The 22,864-nt window shown below is 44.8% G+C and overlaps 1 protein-coding gene and 1 long non-coding RNA gene across 3 annotated transcripts; one reads left to right on the plus strand and one right to left on the minus strand.

Moving 5' to 3' along the window:
• Positions 1-6,905: 6,905 nt before the first annotated feature.
• Positions 6,906-8,976, minus strand: LOC131905316 (uncharacterized). The gene is made up of 3 exons (XR_009377877.1): positions 8,769-8,976; positions 7,618-7,723; positions 6,906-7,009 (listed from the first exon to the last, which is right to left on the minus strand). It is a non-coding gene; the product is annotated as an uncharacterized LOC131905316 (long non-coding RNA).
• A 136-nt stretch (positions 8,977-9,112) lies between these two features.
• Positions 9,113-21,650, plus strand: Errfi1 (ERBB receptor feedback inhibitor 1). Of its 2 annotated transcripts, XM_059255441.1 has the most exons (4): positions 9,113-9,306; positions 18,735-18,929; positions 19,042-19,118; positions 19,979-21,650. In XM_059255441.1, the coding sequence occupies exons 2-4, from the start codon at positions 18,808-18,810 to the stop codon at positions 21,160-21,162; spliced, it is 1,383 nt and encodes a 460-aa protein (XP_059111424.1). In that variant the 5' UTR covers positions 9,113-9,306; positions 18,735-18,807; the 3' UTR covers positions 21,163-21,650. The 2 variants fall into 2 exon arrangements, with proteins under 2 accessions (XP_059111424.1, XP_059111425.1); XM_059255442.1 differs by lacking the exon at positions 9,113-9,306 and having other exon boundaries at positions 17,731-18,929.
• Positions 21,651-22,864: the final 1,214 nt, after the last annotated feature.

The following is a 22,864-nucleotide window of genomic DNA, read 5'->3' on the forward strand; positions in this document are numbered from 1 at the left end:
AAGCCTTACATCATGCCCAGTTCTAATGTTCTAAATGTTACAAAAGTGTTAGCTATTATTAGTTATTATTCCTAATCCCCAAATAAGGACATTCATCCTATTTATAAAATCTTCATGAGAATATGAATAGGCATTCCATTTTCTACTTGGGCAGTTGTAGGACTAATGGGCCAGCTTTTCATCATGCTGCACATCGCTGATTGAGGGTTCCGGGTATAAAGCTTCCTCTGTCTGTGATTATTTCCTTACTTTAGAGTGCTTCCAAGAACTATCTGATTCTCAAAGCCTCTATAAGGATGTAGAAGCTCTGGCATTTCTATGATGAATTTTCCTTTGTTTTGTTTTTTGTTTTTGTCTTTAGGGTTTTTTGTTGTTTTGGTTTTTTGTTTGTTTGGTTGGTTGGTTGTTGGTCTTTCAAGACAGGGTTTCTCTGTAGCCCTGGCTGTCCTGGAACTTGCTCTGTAGACCAGGCTGGCCTCGAACTCAGAGATCTGCCTGCCTCTACCTCCTGAGTGCTGGGATCAAAGGTGTGCACCACCACTGCCCGAGTTTTCCCTTGTATTTTATGTCAAGTAGGTTGTTGCACTCACTCCCTCTCTTGTCCTATGATTTAAGCCTATACCTATGATCAGGGTGGTGCTATGTACTAAAGGGACAGAGAAGTGCTGTTGTTTACAGTGTCCTATACTCTAACAAATGAGGCGGGCAGAGGCATTTGAAAGCATTAAAAGGAAGGGAGAGGGTACCAGAAAGCTCAAAGGACTTTGAAAAGGTCCAACCATCAGAAATGCCTATGACAGGTACTCAGTATCAGTGGAGTGAGCAATGGTCACCTTGGATGTCCTGGCGTGTCTCCTGATGCAGCAGGCAGAGTTGGTTAACAGAGCTGGTGTTCTTATATTTCCAAATTCAGGAATCCAAGTTTTGTCATGTGTTTTCCCAATGGCCTTCACTACTCACAACCCTCTAAGGTTCAACAGAAGAATGCTCATTCATCTTAATATCATAGTAAAGCATACTTTAAAAAAACACATACACAACCCTACAACCTTTAAGATATCAGACACATTTACTCTGATGAGAAAAGGATTCTCTGCGGAAGGGGGAAGGGCCAGGCATGGCTTTAATGGCACAATCGGACTGACCAAAGAAGGGATAAGAAACAATTCAAAAGAAATGGTCACACATGGAAGGACAAATTTATCAATTACCAATAATAATCAAGCCATTTTTCTGAAATTCACAGTCTATCTTGTATAGACAGTAACAACCCCAAAGCCTGGGGTTCAGCGCTCTGGTGGAGTTTCTTCTGCCTAGTTACCATTGCCATGCTCTGAGCACCAAACGTTTTGTTGTAGAAAATCAATATCAACCCATATTTTCCAGAATAAGGTCACCAGCTCAGCACCATTCCCTTTCCAGTAAATGACCAAGGACAAGAGATGAACTTCCACCTGAGATGGCCTCTGTCCCCAGGATCCAGGCCCCAACATCCAGAGATCTCAGCAACTCTCCTGAGTAAGTAGGTTGTCAGTGTCCACCCATGTTATAGGGTGAAAAGAGCTTAGGAAAAAATACCATGCCCCTGAGCAGACCTGAGACCTGGCCCAAGGAAAAACACCCTGACCTGACCCCCAGGACCAGGGCTTGAAATCCCATGAATCCCTGAGCTTGCCCCAGAGTCAGGCTGCAGAATCCCACCAATCCCTCAGCTTGCCCCAGAATCAGACCACAAAATCCACCAATCCCAAGCTACCCTGGAAAGCTGCCCCCTCCCCCCCATATAAGTTCTGCACCCTGTTCAGTTTGCTGCTGCTTCTCACCCCAGAGGCAGCCACCCTCCTGGATTCTTCCTTCCCAATAAATCTCTTGAGTGAGGTTTGTTGTGGAGTGTGACATTTTTGCTGGAGTGGAGCCCAGCTGTAATAACTTTTGCCAGAGCCAGAGAGCAGAGCAGAACTGTGACACTTTCACTGGGGAAGAGTTGCTATGCTCCAAGGGTGCTGAGCAGAGCTGTAACAACTTCTCTGGAGAAACCCTCCCCTGCCGGAGCAGAGTTGTTACACTGACTGGGGAACCTTCCCTGGAGCAGGGCGGTAAGCAGCTGTGTTTACAGTGACTTTTCGGTATTCCTCGCTCCAACTTCCACCTCAGAGGCAATGCTTACAGGTGCATTACCTTGCACTGATGAAGTCAGTCATCTGGCAAACCTTGGAACAAGAGAATACAGCTTCACCTCTCTTGTCTTCCAGTTTTCACCTAAGTTCTAGACCCTGTGTTCGTAAGTCACACCTCTTTCATGCCCTAACTCCCCAACCCACTGGGTTTCTCCTTGTATCTTAATGATTATCTGAAATCGCAAACATCCTTGACTTTTCCTTCCCTCTGTTTCTCATGTGCAAGCTATCATGAAGGTCTATTACTTTGAAATCCAAACAGAAGCCCACAATCTGTCTCTAGAACCTTCTCACTCCCTCCTTTCCAGATGCCACCATCTTCTCTCACACTATCAGCTCACACTCGAGACGCCTACAGTGGCCTCCTAATGTCTTCAGGCCGAGTCCTGTGCTATCCCACTGCACCAAGCTCTCTTCCACGCTGGACTGTTCCTTTCTGCAGGGACTTCATCTAGACCAACTCTTCTCACGCTTCATCCAGTTCTCAGTACATCTCTCCCATCTCCTGCCAGGCTATTACAACAACTGGTTCACCTGTTAGTTGTCTATGGTCTTTCCATTAGACTGTAAATTTCACGGGGCAAAGATCATGTCCTCTCTGTTTACCATGTCCCTCCCCAGTGCTAGAACAGTGAGTGATTGGCAGGGAGTGAGCAGCTCGCTAGATTCGATTTGAGCGAATGAATGCTTTGAAGACTAAATTTTCCAGTGCTCACAAGGGCATCCAAGGGTTGCCATGAGCCACAAACATCAGATTCCCCTCCTCATAGCCTTGCACTCCCCCGCCCCCCACCTCCCTGTTCCCACTTAAACATTGCTCTGCTGTGAGAAGAGAACCAGCAGTCTCTCCAGTTGAAGCTGCTCTTTCTCCCACTCGGGCACCTCACCGGAAGGTGGATTTACTCCAGTCCCTCCTGAGAAGGAGCACAGCACAGAAGGATTCGCTAACTTCTCAAAGAAAACCATTTAGTAAGGCAGCCACGAAGGATGAGAGAACTCAGGGGAAGAGAGGTCATCCCATGAACTTTAAAACCTAACTTACGGCTTTACAGTGCTGTGACACGTGTGTAGGAACTTATATTTATAAACGTGTATATGTAAATGTATTCATATTAATACCCAGTTGTCCAGTAGACCCACTGTCCTTACATCCCATTCACATATAGGGGTGTGCAGGGGCTGTAGGCTTCTGTGCAGATGAAATTTAGTGTGCTCTGAAGGGACATGCGCTTGAGCATGTGCTTGAGTTGGAGCTCAGAACTAAGTGCCACAGTCTTAGCAGCCACTTCCCACCTTGCCTTCAGGCCACGGAGAATCTGGGACCTGGCACTTCACTTCTTTTTTTTTTTTTTTTAAGATTTATTTATTTATTATGTATACAATGTTCTGCGTGCATGTATGTCTGCAGGCCAGAAGAGGGCGCCAGATCTCATTACAGATGGTTGTGAGCCACCATGTGGTTGCTGGGAATTGAACTCAGGACCTCTGGAAGAGCAGTCAGTGCTCTTAACCTCTGAGCCGTCTCTCCAGCCCGGCACTTCACTTCTATGCAGCCTTTTCTCTGTCTAAGGTTTCACAGCCTCGAAGGGGGGTACTGCAGTCACGAAGGGCATTCCATGAATCATGTATGCTCTTTGGAGGCGATGAAATCACCACCTCCACCTCTGGAGACTGTATCAGGTAGAGATAACAATCTAAAATTGGGGCATTTACAGCAAAAGGTGTTTAAACATCTCTCAAAGAATATATAACAAGCCGGGCGGTGGTGGCGCACGCCTTTAATCCCAGCACTTGGGAGGCAGAGCCAGGCGAATCTCTGTGAGTTCGAGGCCAGCCTGGGCTACCAAGTGAGTCCCAGGAAAGGCACAAAGCTACACAGAGAAACCCTGTCTCGAAAAACCAAAACAAAACAAAACAAAACAAAAAAAAAAAGAATATATAACAATAACAGTGAGGATAACAATACGACCAATAGTACAAAAGTAACATTTCTGGAACCCCAGTTGGCCCCGGGCAGTGTTCTACATGCTTTCCCATGCTAACCTGTTTGTCAAATAGCCCTGCCGGAAGAACCGCTCTTATTTCCAGGTTACTGGACACTAGAGCCGAAATACCTGGCTAGAAGACATACAGTTAATGCTTCTGAGGCCAAGCAAGGCTCAAACACAAATGCTCAGATTCCAGACTCTGCTCTCCGCTGCTGCTTGTCTTTGCTTGTGTGTGTGTTTGTTTGAGACAGAGTCTCACTGTGCAGCCCAGGACACTTTGGACTTTCGATCCTTTTGCCTCAGCCTTCTGGTTGCTGGGATAACAAGCACGCACCATCACGCCTGGCTGTTGTACCACTTTCTTATTCTTCTTTACTCAGAATAAAAGAAAATACCAAATTATTTTAGGGCTAAGCCAAAGAAGTAAGCTGATCAAGCTTTCCTTATTTAATGACATAATTTAACTTTCCATATGTACTATGTATACATGAGTAACATGTATCTATAGAAACACACCCTACACGTACTGGTAGTCATAAAGAAGCAAATTAAGTTTCTGAAATCTCTTAATGCAGAGTTTACATTAATATTTTAATTAATTAATTTGGCAAGGGACTAGAGCACACCCTACTGGCCAGCTAATAGGAAATACAGTACGTACTTTAGACAAAATTTTTAAATGTGAAATACTTAAAAGAAGCTTGAAAAAAAAACTATCTCAAAAACATCTAGCTTATATATCTAAATAAATTAATCCATAGGATGTTAAAAATGTCTTAAAGTTATAAGTTCTAGAGATGTGGGTAGAATTGGAAATACAATGCTTGTTAAGGGAGCCTTACGTACATAAAAGACAACTCAATTCAAAACAAATGGGCCGGGCGGTGGTGGCGCACGCCTTTAATCCCAGCACTCGGGAGGTAGAGCCAGGAGGATCTCTGTGAGTTCGAGGCCAGCCTGGTCTACAGAGCGAGCTCCAGGACAGGCACCAAAACTACCCGAGAAACCTTGTCTCGAAAAAACAAAAAACAAAAAACAAACCAAACAAACAACCCCCCACCCCCACCCCCCCAAAAAAGATGGAGTCTGTCTTCATTCTGAGGAAAAGAAGTCAATTCCTTCCCTACAACACTCCAAACAACAGACTAGGAAATTCTAATACAATTAGCACACACAATCTTCTCACAGGCTACAAATCACTCCCAACCTCTGTGGCGTGTGTGCGTGTGCGTGTGTGTGTGTGTGTGTGTGTGTGTGTGTGTGTGTGTGTGTGGTGTGTCCTTTTAAAGAGAAAATCTAGAAAAGGACAGCAATATCCGGAATTACAGAAGGAAAAACAGAAATGTTGCGAACAATTGTTTTGCACGTGCGCCTGCTACTTTTCCTATGGCAGCTGAAGTTCAAAGTTCTGGGGACGCCTCTGCTGTCATGCAGCACTCCTTGTGAATGAATCCCAGGGTTCATACTCTTTTTACTGTTTGAGAAGTTCAGACATGGCTGTAGTGTACTTTGATCAAGTCCACCCCTGCTCCCTCCCTTTCAGCTCCTTCCCAGGCCCTCTTAAACTTTTCAAAAATAACATTTAGTCATTTAGGTGTGAGTGCGTGTGTAGAGGTCAGAGGGCAACTTGCAGGACTTGGCTCTCTCCTTCCATCATGTGAGTCCCAGAGATGGAACTCAGGTGAGCCGTCTGGACAGTCTGAGTCTCAGGTTCTCAGGCGGGCTTTGAAGTAACCCACAGTTTGCTGCAGATATGGGGGGGCTATTTCCAACAGTGTAGTACAGTAAACAAAAGGCCTCTAAGAAATAATAGTTTCCACTGTTCATGTATTTTTATTGCACTCATCTACAGACTACTACATCTTATGTACTGAGAAAAACAAAGGCCCTAAGATTAATAAGGTAAAGCAAAATGTGTTTCTCTTTTAAGTATTTCTTTTTAAATGAAGCATACAGAACACTTATAATGAAGAATAAACACGGAAATGTGTGTAGTCTTTTATAGGTTTGCAAGGGCCCTGTGTGGCACATCGATGCTTAGACATGACATGTGGGATCGCTTTAAGAGAGCAGAGGAAAAGTACCACTGTAAGTCTCAGGTTTCTGAGCCAGAACCTCAACCTCGCTCTTCCTCCAGAGGCGGTTAAAACAGAGTGGTGCGAAATGACAAACCGGGTCAACATGACAGAAGACTAATGTTTTAAGACATGGTATTTCACTTCTGCTTTTAAAGAAATCAGCTAATAAAAATTCCTCGGGAAATGGCCTCAAAGCTAAACCAACTTTGAAAGACTTTAAAAAATAAAAAACTTGCAATTTCTGGGTAGAGGCAATTTAAAACAAGTTAGAAAAGAATATTTCCTCTAACTCTCTACTCTGGTGTCTGAACTGCTAAAGTCAATGAACAGCAAGTGATCCGCAGACCAGAATAACTCCACGTGGCTCAGTGTTTTCACCTCTTCTCACACTAGTCTACATGGTTTGGCATATCAACGCTATTCTAAACTATTATTAAGCAGCCTGTAGAGCATAAGTTCCCTCACATAATTCCTCCACAGCTGAGAAAACTCCATTAATATGAGTAATTATGATCTAAAGTCAGTGAAACAGAAGTTCTAATTACTTTCCCAAAAAAACCCCGTGTAAGCTAAATGTTTATTTTGCAAGCTTAAAGTAAATCTGAAGAGAAAAACCAGATAAATCATAAAACTATTTTGTGATTTTTTTAAATATAATTTACCAAAACACTAGCACATCCCACAGCTCACAAGGGTAGATGAGTATCCTGTTGGCCGTCTTTCTCCACAGAAGGGGTGTGTTCCGGGGTTGCTCTGGTGATTATCACTGTTTTATGAATAGGGGATATAAAAGCACACCAATAAGGCTAGAGCACAAATTACAACTGTATTGTGGTCACCAGAAATAGAGTAGCTAGGGCTCTTTTTGGAGGAAACTGGACCTCACTAAAGTCCCCATTCAGTAAACGCTGCACTGGGAGGCCTGAAAAGCTGTTCTCAGGTAGATCTTTTAAACACACACACACACACACACACACAGAGAGAGAGAGAGAGAGAGAGAGAGAGAGAGAGAGAGAGAGAGAGAGAGAGAGAGAGAGAGAGACAGAGGGGTGAGGGGAGAGGGAAGGAGAGAGAGTAGGAGAGGAGCACAGAGCATATGGGTAAACCCTGAATATGAAAGGTGAGGGGCATGTGTGACTTTCAAAGCCTAGTCAAGCTGCGTGTAGTGACTTTCTGCTACCTGTAAATCTCAACACTCTGGAGGCTGAAGGATCACGGCATTTGAGGTTAACCTGAGCTATACAGTGAGTTCTAGGCCAGCTTGGGCTACAGAGTAAACTGTCTCAAAACCCACCAAAAACTAAATAAGCAAGTAAATAATAAATATCTAGTTAATTTGGCAATGACTAATATCCATAAGGTTAAAATACTTACTATGTGAAAGGCAATAAAAAGATGGGAGAATCGGACTTGTAGACCCACCAGCCCCTGTAGACCAGTAGGAGGAGAAGTAGACTTCTAGCATTCGGTCAGCCTGCCCCTGAGAATAAACAGGCAAAGGAACACTTGAGATTTTTCTTTTCTTTCTTAAAATCTGGTGTTTGAGGCCTTGAATTTAAAATTAGGCTTTTGAGTTAAATTAAAAAGAATACAAGTCAACACTGGAAAAGGCAAATCATTTCACGGGGCACGAAGTTAATAGTTAACCAGATAACGAGGCCAGAGCCTCATTCCATATGTTAAACTGGCCCAATTAGGTAGTGCTGAGCATATAACTATCAGGCATTCTTGCTGAAGTGCAAGAAGGGCCCTGTGCAGACCAGAGGTCAGCCACGGGTCTGTGGCCTCTACTCTCGGGAACACCATTAGGGAAATTTGTACTAGTTCAAACTGGAGGGCTTCAGTCTGTTTGCCTTTTTTCTTTAACTACTCTTGGTTTATCGTTGTATTATTTATTTTACGGTTAAATTATAAACCTAAGTTGCATCACCGGATTTCTGCCCCAAGAAACCTCCTCCCTCCAGACTTGATGGCGTTTTGTCCTTGGGCATCAGCGGCCACCCTGGGGCCAAGAGGCACGGAGAACAGTACGAGCTGGCCAGGTAAACCAAGAGGGCTGGGGGCAGCTGTGAGGGAGGCGCCCAGGATCAGCCTAGCTTTGCCCCAGGCCAGGGGCAGGGGAGTCTGGAGGGAGGCCTCCCTGATCCTGCCCACAGAGCGTGGCCGACCGCCCCGGCAGTCTCTCCCTGTCGTGCTGTCTCTCGCCTTCCTATGCTGTCCCTCACTCTCCCACACTGCCCTTTAATTGCCCACATTAATCGTCACAGTGCTCTGCAGTGGCTCGCCCTGCTCGCCCCTGCCCCTCCATCCCTCGGTGTCCTCGGCCAGGCCCTGTCTGCGGGCTGCAGTCCCATACTCCATCCCCTGCAGGACGCGGGTGGACGTACCGCCATCCCTCACTGCCCCTCGTCCCTCTCCAGTCCTCATCTCTCTCCCTGCCATCCCTCACCTCTCCCTCACTGCACCCCCCCCCCCTCCGTCCCACGCCCCTCCCCACCCCGGGGTCTTCCTCGGCCCGAGCGCACCTCAGCGCCACTTCCTTCCCCAGGGGCAGGAAACAGGGCTGCTCACAGCCTTCTGAGGAAGGCTCAGGCCTTGGGGCTCCGCGGCTCGCACAGCCGCAGCCCAGTCAGAAACGTCCCCTCGGGAGACGAGGCGGCCAGCGACGCCTGGCGGGCCCCACACGAACGCTTTCGTCGCGGCATTGCCCCTTTAAGCAGCCGGCCGCCCGGATTGGCCGCCCGGGGGAGGCGGGGCAGTGAGCGTCGACGTCACGCTGTCGGCTCATCCTATATATACGGGCGACGGCCCGGCGGCGGCCGAGTGCAAGGCGGGGAGTGTGAGCTGTGGAGTGTGCGAGCGAGCGAGCGGGCGGGCGAAAGCACGGGCGAGCGAAAGCACTAGCAAGCCTACGAGTGAGCAAAGAGAGAGATAGAGAGAGAGAGAGAGAAGGCGAGAGAGCGGCGAGGCGCCTGCGCGATGCTCGGGCCCCTGAGCCCGCGGCGCTGAGCCAGCCGGAACGGACATGCGCGGGAGGGCGCCGCGGGGCCCCGCTCCCCTGGGGTAAGGGGCCTGGCGGGTGTCGGGGAGCCGCGGGACACGGGGTGAGGGCGAGCGGACGGGCGGGCTGGACCGGCGGCGGCGGCGGCGCTGCTTCCAGGGGAGGTGCGCGGGATGGGCCGGGGCGCGTGAGTGAGGAGCCGCGGGCCGTGGGCGCTCTCGGCTTCCCGCCGGGGCCATGCACCGGCGCGCACACGACACGTCTCCACAGCCCGGGGCTCCGGAGCGGCGGCTGCAGGGTCTGCTGCGGCCGGGCGATGCTGCGGGGAGGCTGGGACCCCCTCCATCTTCCCTCTCAACCCGCGCACCCGTCAGTCCGGCCCAGAAAGCTCCAGCGAGAAGCTGCTGCGGGCTCGGAGATTGCTAGTCCCTGGTTGGTACCAGTTCTGAGTCGCAGTCCGACTCGGCGACGAAGGTCATTGCCTTTTTTTTTAATTCATCCGAGTTCTTCCGTGGCCTTTTCCTCCCCAGGAACGTGATTCTTTGCCTTAAATGAATTAAATTTTACAGAAGGAATGAAACTGCAGAATGAACTGTTCAATCGCAAAGGCTCCTTGGCAATATCGTGTATTTATATGTATGTCGTATCTTTGTTCAGATTAGCCGTGATTGGTGGTGCTGGATGGGTGCTTCCTCAGTCTTTATTAGGATTTCATCATTGCTTGAAAGAAACCGGTCTCCTACCTGATAAAAATGTGAATAGATTGTTAGTCATAAACTTAAGTGTAGTAAGAATAGAGACTGTAGCTTTAAAAGAGATGTGACGGGAGGCACACCTGCAACACAGGTAGGGCCGGACTGGTTTCCAGGCAACTGTCAGGGGTGAAGAAAGGTGAGGTATAAATTGCCTTTTTTCTTTTTTTTAAACCTCTTGAAAAAAAAAAGGGGGGGGGGGTTCTACAGTTTTAAACTTCCTTAAGTCTGTCTATACTGGTGTAGTGGGTCTGCATCTGCTGAGACTGGAATGTCGGAGTTCACTGCTCTTGCTTTTTAAAAACCTTTCTTAAAACATGTATGCAATTACGGAGTTTTAAGAAAAATTTTGCTTAAGTAAGAGACCAGAGGTAGTCTGAATACCTATATCAGCAAAAGGGCAAATTTTATAAAGACAAAAATAATAAGCTGGTTTCTTACTAACCTGTTAATTATGGCTGATTCTTATCAGTCCATCCCTTTCTGGATATTAGGAGGTTTGAAAGGAAATACATGAAGATTTTTTTTTTTAACAGGGACTGGACACTTTATCATGGCCTCCACGTCCTCACCTGTGTTCTGGTGGACATTTGCTAATAAGTGGTAAAAATCTTGAACTGTAGGTTTCTATCTTGGCAAATAAATTAGATGATAAACTCTTTAAGGGCAGGCACTCTGCCTTGAATAGCTTTTATTTTACACAGCCTTGCACATAGTTGATGTTGATAAATAAATGCATGAAGGCTCATCAGGATTGACCGAGGCACTGATCAGGTTTGGAAAGAAAATCTGTTGTTCTTTTTTAATGGCTGTTACAAAATATCTGAATTACTCCTATTTTTGAGAGGTAGAATTACTGATTTTTAACGAGTTGGATTTCGTACTTTGAGTTCACAATAGATACTTTTGAGCCATTTGTGTGACTTAATTATGTTGTAGTTTTTTTGTTTTGTTTTAATGAAACTCTTTATTGCCACTTCTCCGAAGTTGTACTAGATAATACTGCCTTTCTGCTCATACTAATTGTAGCTTTTAAAAGCAAGTTCCCTAAATTACAGGTGCAATCTAACATGCTTGCAGCTGACCTGATTGTCAGCATACCATCAAGTTGCTTTAGAAGAGAGCAGAGGAGGGGAAAGGTGGTGCCCAGGATAATTCCTGGAATTTGAATTGTCGTTGGCTCCCTCTACAGAGAAACAGCCCCACTCTTAATCTCCATAAATATGAACTGGTACCTCATCGTCAGGATGCACATAACATCCTTTGCAGGTGTTGGCCGTGCTTTAGGAAAGCTAATGAATAATAACTCACTAGATAAGTACAATTCAACTGTGGCATTCTGACATTACTCACACAGTTTAAACTTGATAAATGTGGATAAAACTGGTGAACTTCAGAGTCCAAAATGTAAGTTAGTAACTTAACAAGATTGGTGTTGAGAAAAGTTAGTGTGGGATTCAAACTGCAAGAAGTGAGATTTGTAGTCTTCATTGATAGTTTAGTCCATTTTATAATACACAGTTGGGGGGCAGGGGTATTGCAAAATGGCTAGTCTTTCAGGCCTCAGTGAATAATAAATACCTTTAAAATCTGAAATTAGAGGTCTTTTCAGTTTTAAATAGAATGGTAGTAAGGACTAGAAGTTACTGTTCGAAAGCTCTTATTAACAACCCATAGACAAGAAGAAACTTCGCTAGTTATAGAGTTTTACTCCACATGGAAGGTGCTTCTCCTATCTCATCATTCCATGGTTGTCCCTTCCCTGTCCTTTAAGACATCAGTTCTGAAGTCACCTGTCTAGTGAGGCCTCCTCTGACCACCTGTGTAAATAGTTCCCTGCCTCCTTATCCTGTCACAAGATATCGCCCTCTGAAATTTATTATCCCCCTCCTCATTAGAGGGTTTCATCAGGCAGCAGCCATTTTTCTTCATCTAAAGTAGTATCTAGTCCAGCAGAAGCATTCAATATGCATTTGTGAAAATAATGTTTGTTCTCTTAAAAATCTGACCTGGAGAAAGTTGAGGACCCGTTCCTGTCTTTGCAGTTAGCTAACACAGAGGTCTTAACTATCCCTCCTTTGTATGGTATCATCCCTTTAGGTAAGCAAGGGTGTTAGAAGAAGCAAGGCTGCTGCCTAAAGTGATGATACCACAGAAGGGAGAGGTGGTGGAAGTGTGGTGAGGAAAATGCTGGCTAGCTTACAGCCCAGAACAGCCCAGATGGCCTTTTTGCTCAGAGCAGGATGTTTCACTCAACTGCATTCCTCATTAGCAGAGTGGAGATTATAATCCCTGCCTCTTCTTAGAGGGATGTTGTAGGGATCAAGTGAGATAATGTGTAAGAAAGTGCTTTGTAATTTGTAGAGTGCTTTACAGATAAAAGAATTCTGTTACTGAATTCCAGGTTTTATGATAGAACCAAGTTATATTGGGATCCATGCTATGAGAGTATTAAAAGGAAGCCTATTGGATACATGTAGTAACCCTTTTACAAGTAAGGACAAATACACGTCACATCAGATACTATGTATGACAGAGCCATTGTGGGGCATCATTGTAACAGTAAAGATAAAGACCATCAAAAGAAGTATTTCAAGTGGTCAGAAGCTTAATTTATGCCTTGATCTGTCCAGTTTAGATATCTAGGCCAAATAGATAATTGGTGACTTTTTAGTAGGGAAATTTGAGGAAGTGAAATGGGAACATTCACAGGCTACAGGTTAGTTACCCAAGGAAATAGTTACCAAATATAATCCCTCCGAAAATGTATCCGCCTTACCCATAGAAATCTACTGTGTATCTTAAGCACTTTAGCCCATCAGTTGAAGAGCCTGGCAGACTAGAAGAGAGGCTGTGGTATGATCAAGAGACTGAACGTTGAGGCCAGGTTTCCTGGAGTAAGCCTTGGCCTTACTGTGGCTCCTCAACTGTAATTGAGAGTAGTAATGGTAACCCACCGGTACCTTACAGGGTTGGTGCAAGGACAAAACCCTGAAAAGGCTTCCTGTCAGACAGTGTCCTATGAATGTTACTTATTATTAACACCTATGTGTTAGTTTTAACAATCTGGAGTTGCCCATTGGGTGACTTAAATGCTTGTTAAATAAACTTGAAGTTTTAAAGGCTCACTTCCCATCATTAGACTATTGTGCTCATTGTCATTAAGATTACAACAGACTCCACAGGTCTTTCACAGGTATGGTATATTGCTTGTGTCAAAGGAATAGCCTTCCATCCTGTGTGCTCACCTGTTTGTGGATGACTGTTGATTGTTGTGCTCTGTAGGAAAAGTACCGATGACAAAACAGTGCATTGCTGACAGACAGACAGACCAAATTACAGCTATTGATTGTGGTGGATGAACGAATGGGGGGGGGGGGCGGTTAGCTTACTGTTTCTTAAAATACTTAGGAATTTTCAGACTTCCTGAAGAAGTTCTAGCCTCTGATTTTTTATTTTGACATTCTGGATATAAAATATTCTCCTTGTTGCCTCCATTTTCACCATGCGCGAGTGGGCCAGAGTGTGTGGGGTACATTTAAAGCCCTCTGAGGAACACAGTTGAAAACACACAAATCTTCATTTTCATTTCATCCTTTTGAACAGCATTTTCATATTTGTTGAAACTGTCACATTTTACTTGATTCTATGCATGAGTATCATAGTTCATTTTACTTTAAAAGTCATTGATGCATCTAATACAGAGGCCATTTCTGCTTGGTTTTCACGGATGCATATAACAAAGATTTTCTTAACTTGCCTCCTTTCTTTCCCTATCCCCAAATCATAGCTTCTGAAATGCAACCGAACAGGCTTTTACTTCAGGCCTGTGTCCTGAAGTAGCTGTGCAGACTGAAGTAACTGTGCAGACTGCTGCCCCTTTGCCTTCAGTAAATGAGAGCAGGTGGCGGCATCCACTTGGCTCGACAGTTGCCTTAGTAACTCCTTCACATCCAGGAAGACGCATGGTCACTCTTTAACCAAGTGACCAGAAGTGTGACCTATTCTATGATTTTAGATCCTCCTGCATAGCTACAGTAATGCTGAGCATGCAGGTAGATGTTAAGTGGTTTTCCTCAGATTATTAATAAAAATCCACAAAACAGCCAATAAAACTGATTTCCATTTTCTCTCAAAGGTGATCAGACTTTTTTAAACGAGCATAGACAGTGGTGTATTTGGGGAGGCTCAAAGGTCACAGCATGTACCAAGTTTCTAATCAGTTTCTTCTGATGAATTTTGGCTTTGTAGTTACGTTATGTCTTCCCTGGTTAGGTAGGTAATTGTTAAATGCAGCTGAAAAGACCAATTATCATTCTGAAGAAACATAAATCAGGTTCTAGAACCAGATTGAAAGAAGGAAATTACATCACACTCTTAAATAAGGAAGCACTGGGCAGAACTGGATGAGTTGTAAGACAAAAATGTGCCCCTCCTCCTCTCATGGATTGCTCCTGAGATGTGTTAGTGAGATCTCATAGCAAGGTAAGCGTATCTAGGTTACTGCCTTAAGGTAGCCTGGCTTTGTGTGTTAAAGCAGTGTCAAAGTGAATATTTTCAAGATAAAGGCATGTGAGTTCATAGAAAGCCACGGTGCAATGTGCTGTTTGGGTATAACGTGACTGTTTTGTTTTGTTTTTAAAGAAAGTAACAGAGTAGCAACAAAAGCAAGGTAGATGGAGTACAATCCCACAGGAATAGAATGTAAAAAAGTACAGTTTGTTTTCACTGCTTTAAGTACATCCTAACAAGCCATTTAGAGAGGAGAGCCATGCTAGCCGCCATTGATGCTTAGACTTTTTACTCAGCCTACATACTGCCCACTTTGGATTTGGGAAGTGAATTTAGGATATTCTACATGTGTTAGATTATTATTGGGCCATCTCAACCCTCTAGTAATACTAAGTGGATCCTGTAACAAATTTTTGTGCTTTTCCCCTTAGCTCCTCTTTTTAGCCTGGGGAAGATCTCGTGTAATTACATTTTAAAGTATGAGATGGCTGTTTTCTCAGTGTTCACTTAATATTTAAGTAAATATGCCATGATCTACAGGGGGGAATGTCAGGCACCAGTCTTGGATTTGGAGAGTAGGAGGGGAGCCTGGGCATAGCACAGGATAGCTAGGAACAGAGAGAGAGAGAGAGAGAGAGAGAGAGAGAGAGAGAGAGAGAGAGAGAGAGAGAGAGAGAGAGAGAGAGAGACGTGGCTCTGGCTTTCAATAAAAGGGGGAGGACGGGCTTGTTGAGGGAGCACAGCAGAAGAGTGAGTCCTCAGGGGTAGAAGACGAGCGAGCGACAGCTGGAAAGGGTGGGTTAGGTAAGGCCTCTGTGGGGGTCTTTTGTGCCAGGGAGGGAGGCTTTAGAGGCTTTTATGGCTTCTTTTTGGGGTGGCAGTTGAGGAATATTGATCTGATCCTGTTGGTTGTAGTGTGGTTTTAAGTATTTTCAGACTGGAGGCCAGCTGGAGCCAGTAAGGGGAAGAGAGGCTTGAGAAAATGTAGACTGTGTATGGAGGTTGGCAGTTGAAACTCAGGCTCACAGTGTCACCTCAGGAAATGTGATCCTCCTCCACCAGAAAGGGGCGGGGGGGGGGGGGTGAGTTAAGAGAAGGAATTGGGTTCAGAGCCTGTAAGATGCCAGAGGCCCATCCAAGTGGAAAGATAATCACCAGACAGTAAGAAATGCAAAGTTGAAGCCAGGTTGCACTTACCTGTTTAGGAACTGTCTGTGGAGTTGAAGCCATAGAAATGAATTAAATGATTTTAAGAGTAAAATCTTTAAAAAGGCTACTAACAGAAATGAGGTATTGGTATTTAACTGCATTTTGCCTAACTAAGAGTATTAAAAATTACTTCATGATTGTATAAGTTATGTCATGCCCAAGGTTATTTAGGTCCTGGTCTGTACTGTGCTACCTGAATCAATATTCACTTTGCTGTTCTTGCATTTCCTAACAGGATATCATCTTGTACTTTGAGGTATTGATATTCATACATATCTTTGCAGTTATTTTCTTCATTGTTCGAAAGGTAGAGCTAGCTCTGCAGTTAGAAGGATTTGAATAAATTTAAAACATTGTAGCATTAGTCAAATCTCACTTGAGCAATATGTGTTGCTCTGTTTATTAGCTTAAATTTGACCAGGTTGATTTTTCTGTCCCCACCAGGAATATACAGCCTGATACTGGTTTTGTGTTTTGTTTTGTTTTGTTTTTTTAAGAGAGGTAGAAGACTTTCTTTCAAGTGGTTTTCTAACCTTAGTTTAAAATCTGGAGAGAGTGTGTGTATCTAAACCTTAAACCTGTGGCATGTTGCTCTTTGGGGTTTTACAGCCTGAAGTTATTTTCCAAAGGATGAGAACACAGCAGTTATATTGCTCTCCTTGCTTCTGCCATGCAAGCAAGTAGGAAGTTCGGATAGTTTCATAACATGGCCCATTCACAATTCCCCATTGAAATTTAGAGGCAGGTCACCTTCTATGAATACACAAAGACACTATTGTGGTCAGAAGTGAGCTGGCTTAGTGAACACAATTCTTTTTATACTAAAAAAATTTTTTTTCCTTAAGAAAGCTAACAAGGAGGTGATGGAAACAATGAATAAAAAATAACTTTTTCTAGAACATATAAATAATTTTAAGTGACCACTGAAATGTAAGTTTAGGATTCCAAGGCAGCTTGAGCAGAGGCAATGGTTACACAATCATTCTGTTGAAAGCTAAGATGTAGATGCATTAGGAGGCCGACACAGTAATTACTAGTAGTACTGGTTGGCTTGCCACAGGTGGGGGCTGGGCCTTCAGAACCCCGCAGCCTTGTCCTGTGATCAGGATGAACAGTCTTCAGACGTGTGCTTTCCAACTACTTAAACACCACGTTCTTCCTCCCCTCTTGCCTTTCATTTTCACATCACCGCAGACCCTTTCCCTGTAGTCTGTCAGTGCTGTTTAGAAAAGGCTTGATAAGCCCTGGCTAAGCACTCACAGGGAGAGGCTAGTCTTTTTAAAAGTGTGTTTTTTAAATTATTACTTTATAGTAAATAACACATCTGCTTCATTTCAGTAATCTAAAAACAAGACTCAAAGACCTCCCATTAAATGAGGGTTTTTGAGTGACAGATCATTTTTTTTTTTTTGTCATGTGTCTTTGAGAGACTGGTTTAAAAAAAAATAAGGTTGACTCTTTGAAATAATATTGTAAGCCTGTCATAAAATCACTGCCTCAGTCATCGAAACAACTAGCTTTGTAAACATCTATGGAGTATTTTTTTTTAGATCATTAGCTTAAAAAAACAAACAAAACCCTTATGCCTTCCATATGGTTTATATTCAGCTGATAACATTCACTTATTGAGCCCGGTACCTGTGAATAAGGTAGTAGGGACACACAGCCACTTGTTCTGAAGTCCCAGTATTAGGCCTGAGATTTGTAAATAATGGCTGTTTAGTTGCTGAGCAATACTAATAATAATAAGGAAGCATCTGTGATGCCTCTCCAGCCAGCAGATGCTCCCTAGTCTCATCCTCAGTCCTACAGTGTTAGCACTTGGTAGGTATGCAAATATTTAATGGAGAATAGTGTAGACAATGTGTGGAGATCTCAAAGGGGCCTGTGTTCTGGGCAGTCGACAGATAACATCCTGCTGTCTATAAAGGAGAAAAGCCAAGCTTGCTGAGTGCACATGACTATCCAAAGACAGCAGAGGTTGGTGCTTTTTAGTATCTGCAAAGTACTGCACCGTAAAAAGTAAACTAGGAATAGACGTATGGGGCCTTCAGGCCTGTAACATCCGATAAGGGGGAGTTCTAAAGTTGAGGAGGTGAAGAACTGTATTTTGCCTTTGTAATCCATGCCTTACGGGGAGCAGAACACGAATTACTGGGTATCTCACAAAGGAGAATACAAAGAATGTCCCTTAAGTGTTTATCTTTGAAAGGGCGGGAGGAAGCTGTCCACAGGACACTGAAGCTGGGAATCTTGCAGAACTTGATTTTTACAAGATAATAGAAATTAGTATCTTCATATATGACTGTCTTCTTGAGCAAGTAATAACTGGAGAATATGTCTTGTGTGACCAACTCTGAAATAGAGTCCAAATAAATGTTAGGCTGTGGGGCAGGTAGGTGGAGAATCTCTGGAGTGTGGGCACTAGTGATTGCTAGCTCAGCATGTGAAACAGTACTTTCTAAAATTACTTTTTTTTTTTCCCTTGGGGTCGGGGAGGGTAAGGCAAGGTCTTGCTATGTAGTCCAAGCTGGCCTCGAACCTACCATCCGCCCGCTTCAGTCTCCCACGCACTGGGATTACAGCAGCACACCACCATGCCTGGCTTAAACTTCCTTTTTTGGCTTGGGAAGGCTGGATGGGATCTACTGTGCTTCCTGCCTGGTCCAGCCGTGCCGTAGAAGGTCGGTTTAGTGGGCTGCAGGAGGTTGTGTGCTTTGGAAAGTAACTGTCGTTTGCTGTGCACCTGGTAAGCTCTGTAGCAAGGGTTGACTTTTCTGGAAATGGATTCTTTCTCATTCTGTGAAAAACGTTTCAAGTGTCAGGTTATTGTTTAGAAAAAATAAAAATTATTTTGCTGTCTACATTTTAAGGATCCTCATGAGAAGAACTAGAAGGTCTATGACCAAATTTTTCCACTTCCCCTCCATCTCGAATATTAGCCTACTTATGCTGCAATGTAGACTATACTATTTCCAAATTAATTTGACTGTTCTCTTATTTCTTGATTTCCCCAGGGAATGAAAGCTACTGGTTGACTTAGAAACCCCTGGGCGTCACAGATTTGAAGACATCCCAGAGTAAGGCACGATGTCAACAGCAGGAGTTGCTGCTCAGGATATTCAAGTCCCATTAAAAACTGGATTTCTGCATAATGGCCAAGCCTTGGGGACTAGGAGGAGCTGCTGGGGCGGCGGCAGTGAGTTTGAGAAGTAAGTCAGGAGTGTAGTGCCCCCATCCATGTTGTGTGTGCATTCCTGAGCTACGGCCACAGAAGATGTGATTGTGCTCGCTCATGACCATGGTGTTTTCCTTTGCTTTCAGTAACTTTCTAAACATTGATCCAATAACCATGGCCTACAGTCTGAACTCCCCTGCTCAGGAGCACCTAACAGCTCTTGGTATGTATGAAAGTCTGCGGAGTAGTGCATGGAGCGGGAGGCAGTCTGATTAGCTTTGCCTTGTCCTCAAGCAGTGTGTTCTAGGAGGACACCTAGGCGATTTCCAACAACAGTGACACCTAGTGACAGCAGATGCTTCACTACCTGTACCCCAAGTTACTGATTCTGAAGAGAACTGTGGAAATGGGATTTTTCTAAATCAAGAATTAATTTGCTCTCAGGGATGATGCAGACTTAACTTTAAACAACCTTGGACATTATGTCTTGTGTATTCCTAGTACTAACGCACATTTAAAAGCAATAGGTGCAAGTAGTACACATGGTAATCAGACTTAGAAAACTGTGCAGTATTTTAATGTGAACATTATGTTCCTTAGATTTTTGTCAAGAGCTTCTTATCAGGTGAATGCATTGCAAGTGAGTCCATTCATTCAATTACGATATGCTGGCAGGAAGGACCTCACCTCGCCTTATCTCCCTCATGCCCAGCATGCCTTGTATTGTCGCATGTCTTAAGTGGCAAGCCTGGTGTAGCATGGTACTCGTGTAAATTATACGCTGTTCATCTTCTGTGAATTTTGCACACGTCACAAAACTTGCCTGGGACGTGTGGGTGTATGCCGAGCACATGTCCAAGGGAGATGGCCGAGATAATTTGTTCTTTGAACCAGATCACGTGGGTCCCCTGCTCTGGCTCTAATTAGACCTGTGGTGCTTGCATGGGCGTCCTCAGGGTTACAGCAGTCAGGTGTTTCCCTGACGTGGGTAGAGAGCTGGAGCTCAGTCCTGGGCTCTCATGGGGTGAAGGACAGAGAGTGTAGCACTGCCTTTGATGGGTGTCTCTGTTCCGTTCCTTTCAGGCTGTGCTTCGCGGCCTGCTCCAGTGGGTGGCCACTTCTTTGCAGACTGTGGTCCGTCTCCAAAGTCAAGCTTGCCCCCTCTTATTATTCCCCCAAGTGGCAGCCTGGGACAGCGTGAAGAGGATCAAGTTGTGTGTGGTTTTAAGAAACTCTCAGTGAATGGGGGATGCACATCCACACCTCCACTTACCCCTGTCAAGAACTGCCCTTCCCCGTTCCCCTGCGCAGTTGTGTGTGATCGTAGCTCCCGGCCGCTCCCACCATTGCCCATCTCTGAAGACCTCTCTCTGGATGAGGCCGACTGTGAGGTCGAATTTCTAACCAGCTCAGACACAGACTTCCTTCTAGAAGACTGTGCACCTTCTGATTTCAAGTATGATGTTCCTGGCAGGCGAAGCTTCCGTGGGTGCGGACAGATAAACTATGCATATTTTGACACCCCAACTGTTTCTGTAGCAGATCTCAGCTGTGCATCTGACCAGAACAGAGTTGTTCCTGATCCAAATCCTCCCCCACCTCAAAGCCACCGCAGATTAAGGAGGTCTCACTCAGGACCAGCTGGGTCATTTAACAAGCCAGCCATCCGGATATCTAGCTACACACACCGAGCTTCTCCCAGCTCAGATGAAGATAAGCCTGAGGTCCCTCCCAGGATTCCCATACCTCCTAGGCCGGCAAAGCCAGACTACAGAAGGTGGTCAGCAGAAGTGACCTCCAACACATACAGTGATGAAGACAAGCCTCCCAAAGTCCCCCCAAGAGAACCTTTGTCACGGAGTAACTCCCGTACCCCAAGTCCTAAAAGCCTTCCGTCTTACCTCAATGGGGTCATGCCCCCGACACAGAGCTTTGCCCCGGACCCCAAGTATGTCAGCAGCAAAGCCCTGCAGAGACAGAGCAGCGAGGGGTCTGCCAGCAAGGTTCCCTGCATCTTGCCCATTATTGAAAATGGGAAGAAGGTGAGTTCAACGCATTATTACCTACTACCTGAGAGACCGCCGTACCTAGACAAATATGAAAAGTATTTTAGGGAAGCAGAAGAGACAAACCCAAGCACCCAAATCCAGCCACTACCTGCTGCCTGTGGTATGGCCTCTGCCACAGAAAAGCTGGCCTCCAGAATGAAAGTGGACGTGGGTAGTCATGTGAAGCGCAAACACTTATCCTACGTGGTTTCTCCATAACTATGGGGGTCATGGCTCAGCGGAAGTTACATGGAGCGGATGGCTTCCAGTTTTCCGATTTGAGGTTCCTGGAACAGGCTGCAGAATGCAGTCGGACTCCGTCTTAATGACAAAGGCTCAGAGCAGGCGTGAGGCGCTGTATGCTGGGAGTCCCCCATGATCAGCGTTGGAGAAAAAGTATAAAGATGTGCTCGAGTGCAGGGGAGAATGGGAAACCTTTTACATTTGACTACATTCTATACCTATGTATAAATGTGTGGTGTAACCATAGACCATAGCTGCAGGATAACCAATTAGTCACTGTCTTAGAGTAATATATATTCAGAATAATTAAAACCAAGCTGGAGGAACAGCTCCTGATAGTGTGAAAATTGAGCAAAAGGAAGAAAGCAGTATTGTTAGATCAAATTATAAATTTGTGTGTTTGTTAAGTTCAAAGATTCCTGGCGTTAGGGCCTGCTGTATAGTTTGTGTGCCCTCCCCCCGCCCCCACCGCAGTTTTCTCCATACAGGACAGGGCGTGTTCTACACCAGGCCTTTGCCATCTTGTTGAAATCATTCTCTGGCCTAACACATCCAGCTCTGGGGGGTTGTCTTGTTGAGGACAGCAGTTTCTGGACCACGTTATCACCCGTGTGCGTCTCGTATCTTGAAAATTGACAGAATTGGTGAATAATTTTTCCACACTATTCCTGCTTTTCCCCATCCACTGAAATGGCCCGTTGTAGCAAGAGGCTTTCGAGAAAGTGCAGCGGAGCCGTGCTGGCCGTAGTGGGGGTGCAGGTTTTAGAGGTGCGGCCGTTAGCTATGTGATTGAGAGTCACTGTGGGGATGGATGGTGTGTTTGTGTTTTGTTTTTGTTTTTTAGACTTAATAAACAAGTACAGCACAAGCGGGCTTGTGTTGCTGGTTCCTGGTCAGTATTCCTGGGGTTGTTTGCTTTGTGAGTGAGACACTTCTGACCAATAGCACAGAACGTCTTAACGCCAGAGGTCACTTCAGCATCGTCCTGCTTTGGAAACTCACGGCGGCGGGCGCTTCACTGCCCTGAGATGCAGTGAGACACGTAGCTTTGTTCAGTTTTTTATATCCTCTGATGCGTTTATCTTCTACAGATAAGCACAAAGAGAAGGTGCTTGCTAACAGAGGGCCACTGCTGCGGTGTCCCAACAAGCTGTTCAGTTTCAACTGCTGAATGACATTATTTGAGCTATTTAAAGCTTACTGTATTTTAGTATGAACTAAATGAAGGTTAAAACATGCTTTAGAAAAATGCACTGATCTCTGCACTGTGTGTACAGTATTGGACAAAGGATTTATTCATTTTGTTGCATTATTTTGAATATTGTCTTTTCATTTTAATAAAGTTATATTACTTATTTATGACACCGTTAATAATGTGTCTTGTCTAAACTCTTATAAGATGTCTCAAGCAACTGCTAGTCTTATTTTTAAGCATGACAGAAGAGTCTCTGAAGTTAATACATGTTGAAACTTATTATAGATTTCTAAATGACAATTTGAGCAACTTACTTGGGTATTATACATGTGTACGGGGGCTGAGGACTTGGCTCGGTTGCTCGAATGCTTGCCTAGCATGCACAAACCCTGGATTTGATCCCTAGTAGCACATAAACTGGGCATGGTAGCACATGCCCATAAGCTCAGCATCTGGGAGGCAGAGGCTGGAGGATCAGGAGTT

This window comes from Peromyscus eremicus, chromosome 2, assembly GCF_949786415.1.
Source record: "Peromyscus eremicus chromosome 2, PerEre_H2_v1, whole genome shotgun sequence".
NCBI classification, from domain to species: Eukaryota; Metazoa; Chordata; class Mammalia; order Rodentia; family Cricetidae; genus Peromyscus; species Peromyscus eremicus.

Coding starts and splice junctions, on each gene's coding strand:
- Errfi1 (XM_059255441.1), top strand. CDS start 18,808: ATGTCAACAGCAGGAGTTGCTGCTCAGGATATTCAAGTCCCATTAAAA. Junction 18,930..19,041: donor GGCGGCAGTGAGTTTGAGAA/GTAAGTCAGGAG, acceptor CTTTGCTTTCAG/TAACTTTCTAAACATTGATC. Junction 19,119..19,978: donor GGAGCACCTAACAGCTCTTG/GTATGTATGAAA, acceptor CGTTCCTTTCAG/GCTGTGCTTCGCGGCCTGCT.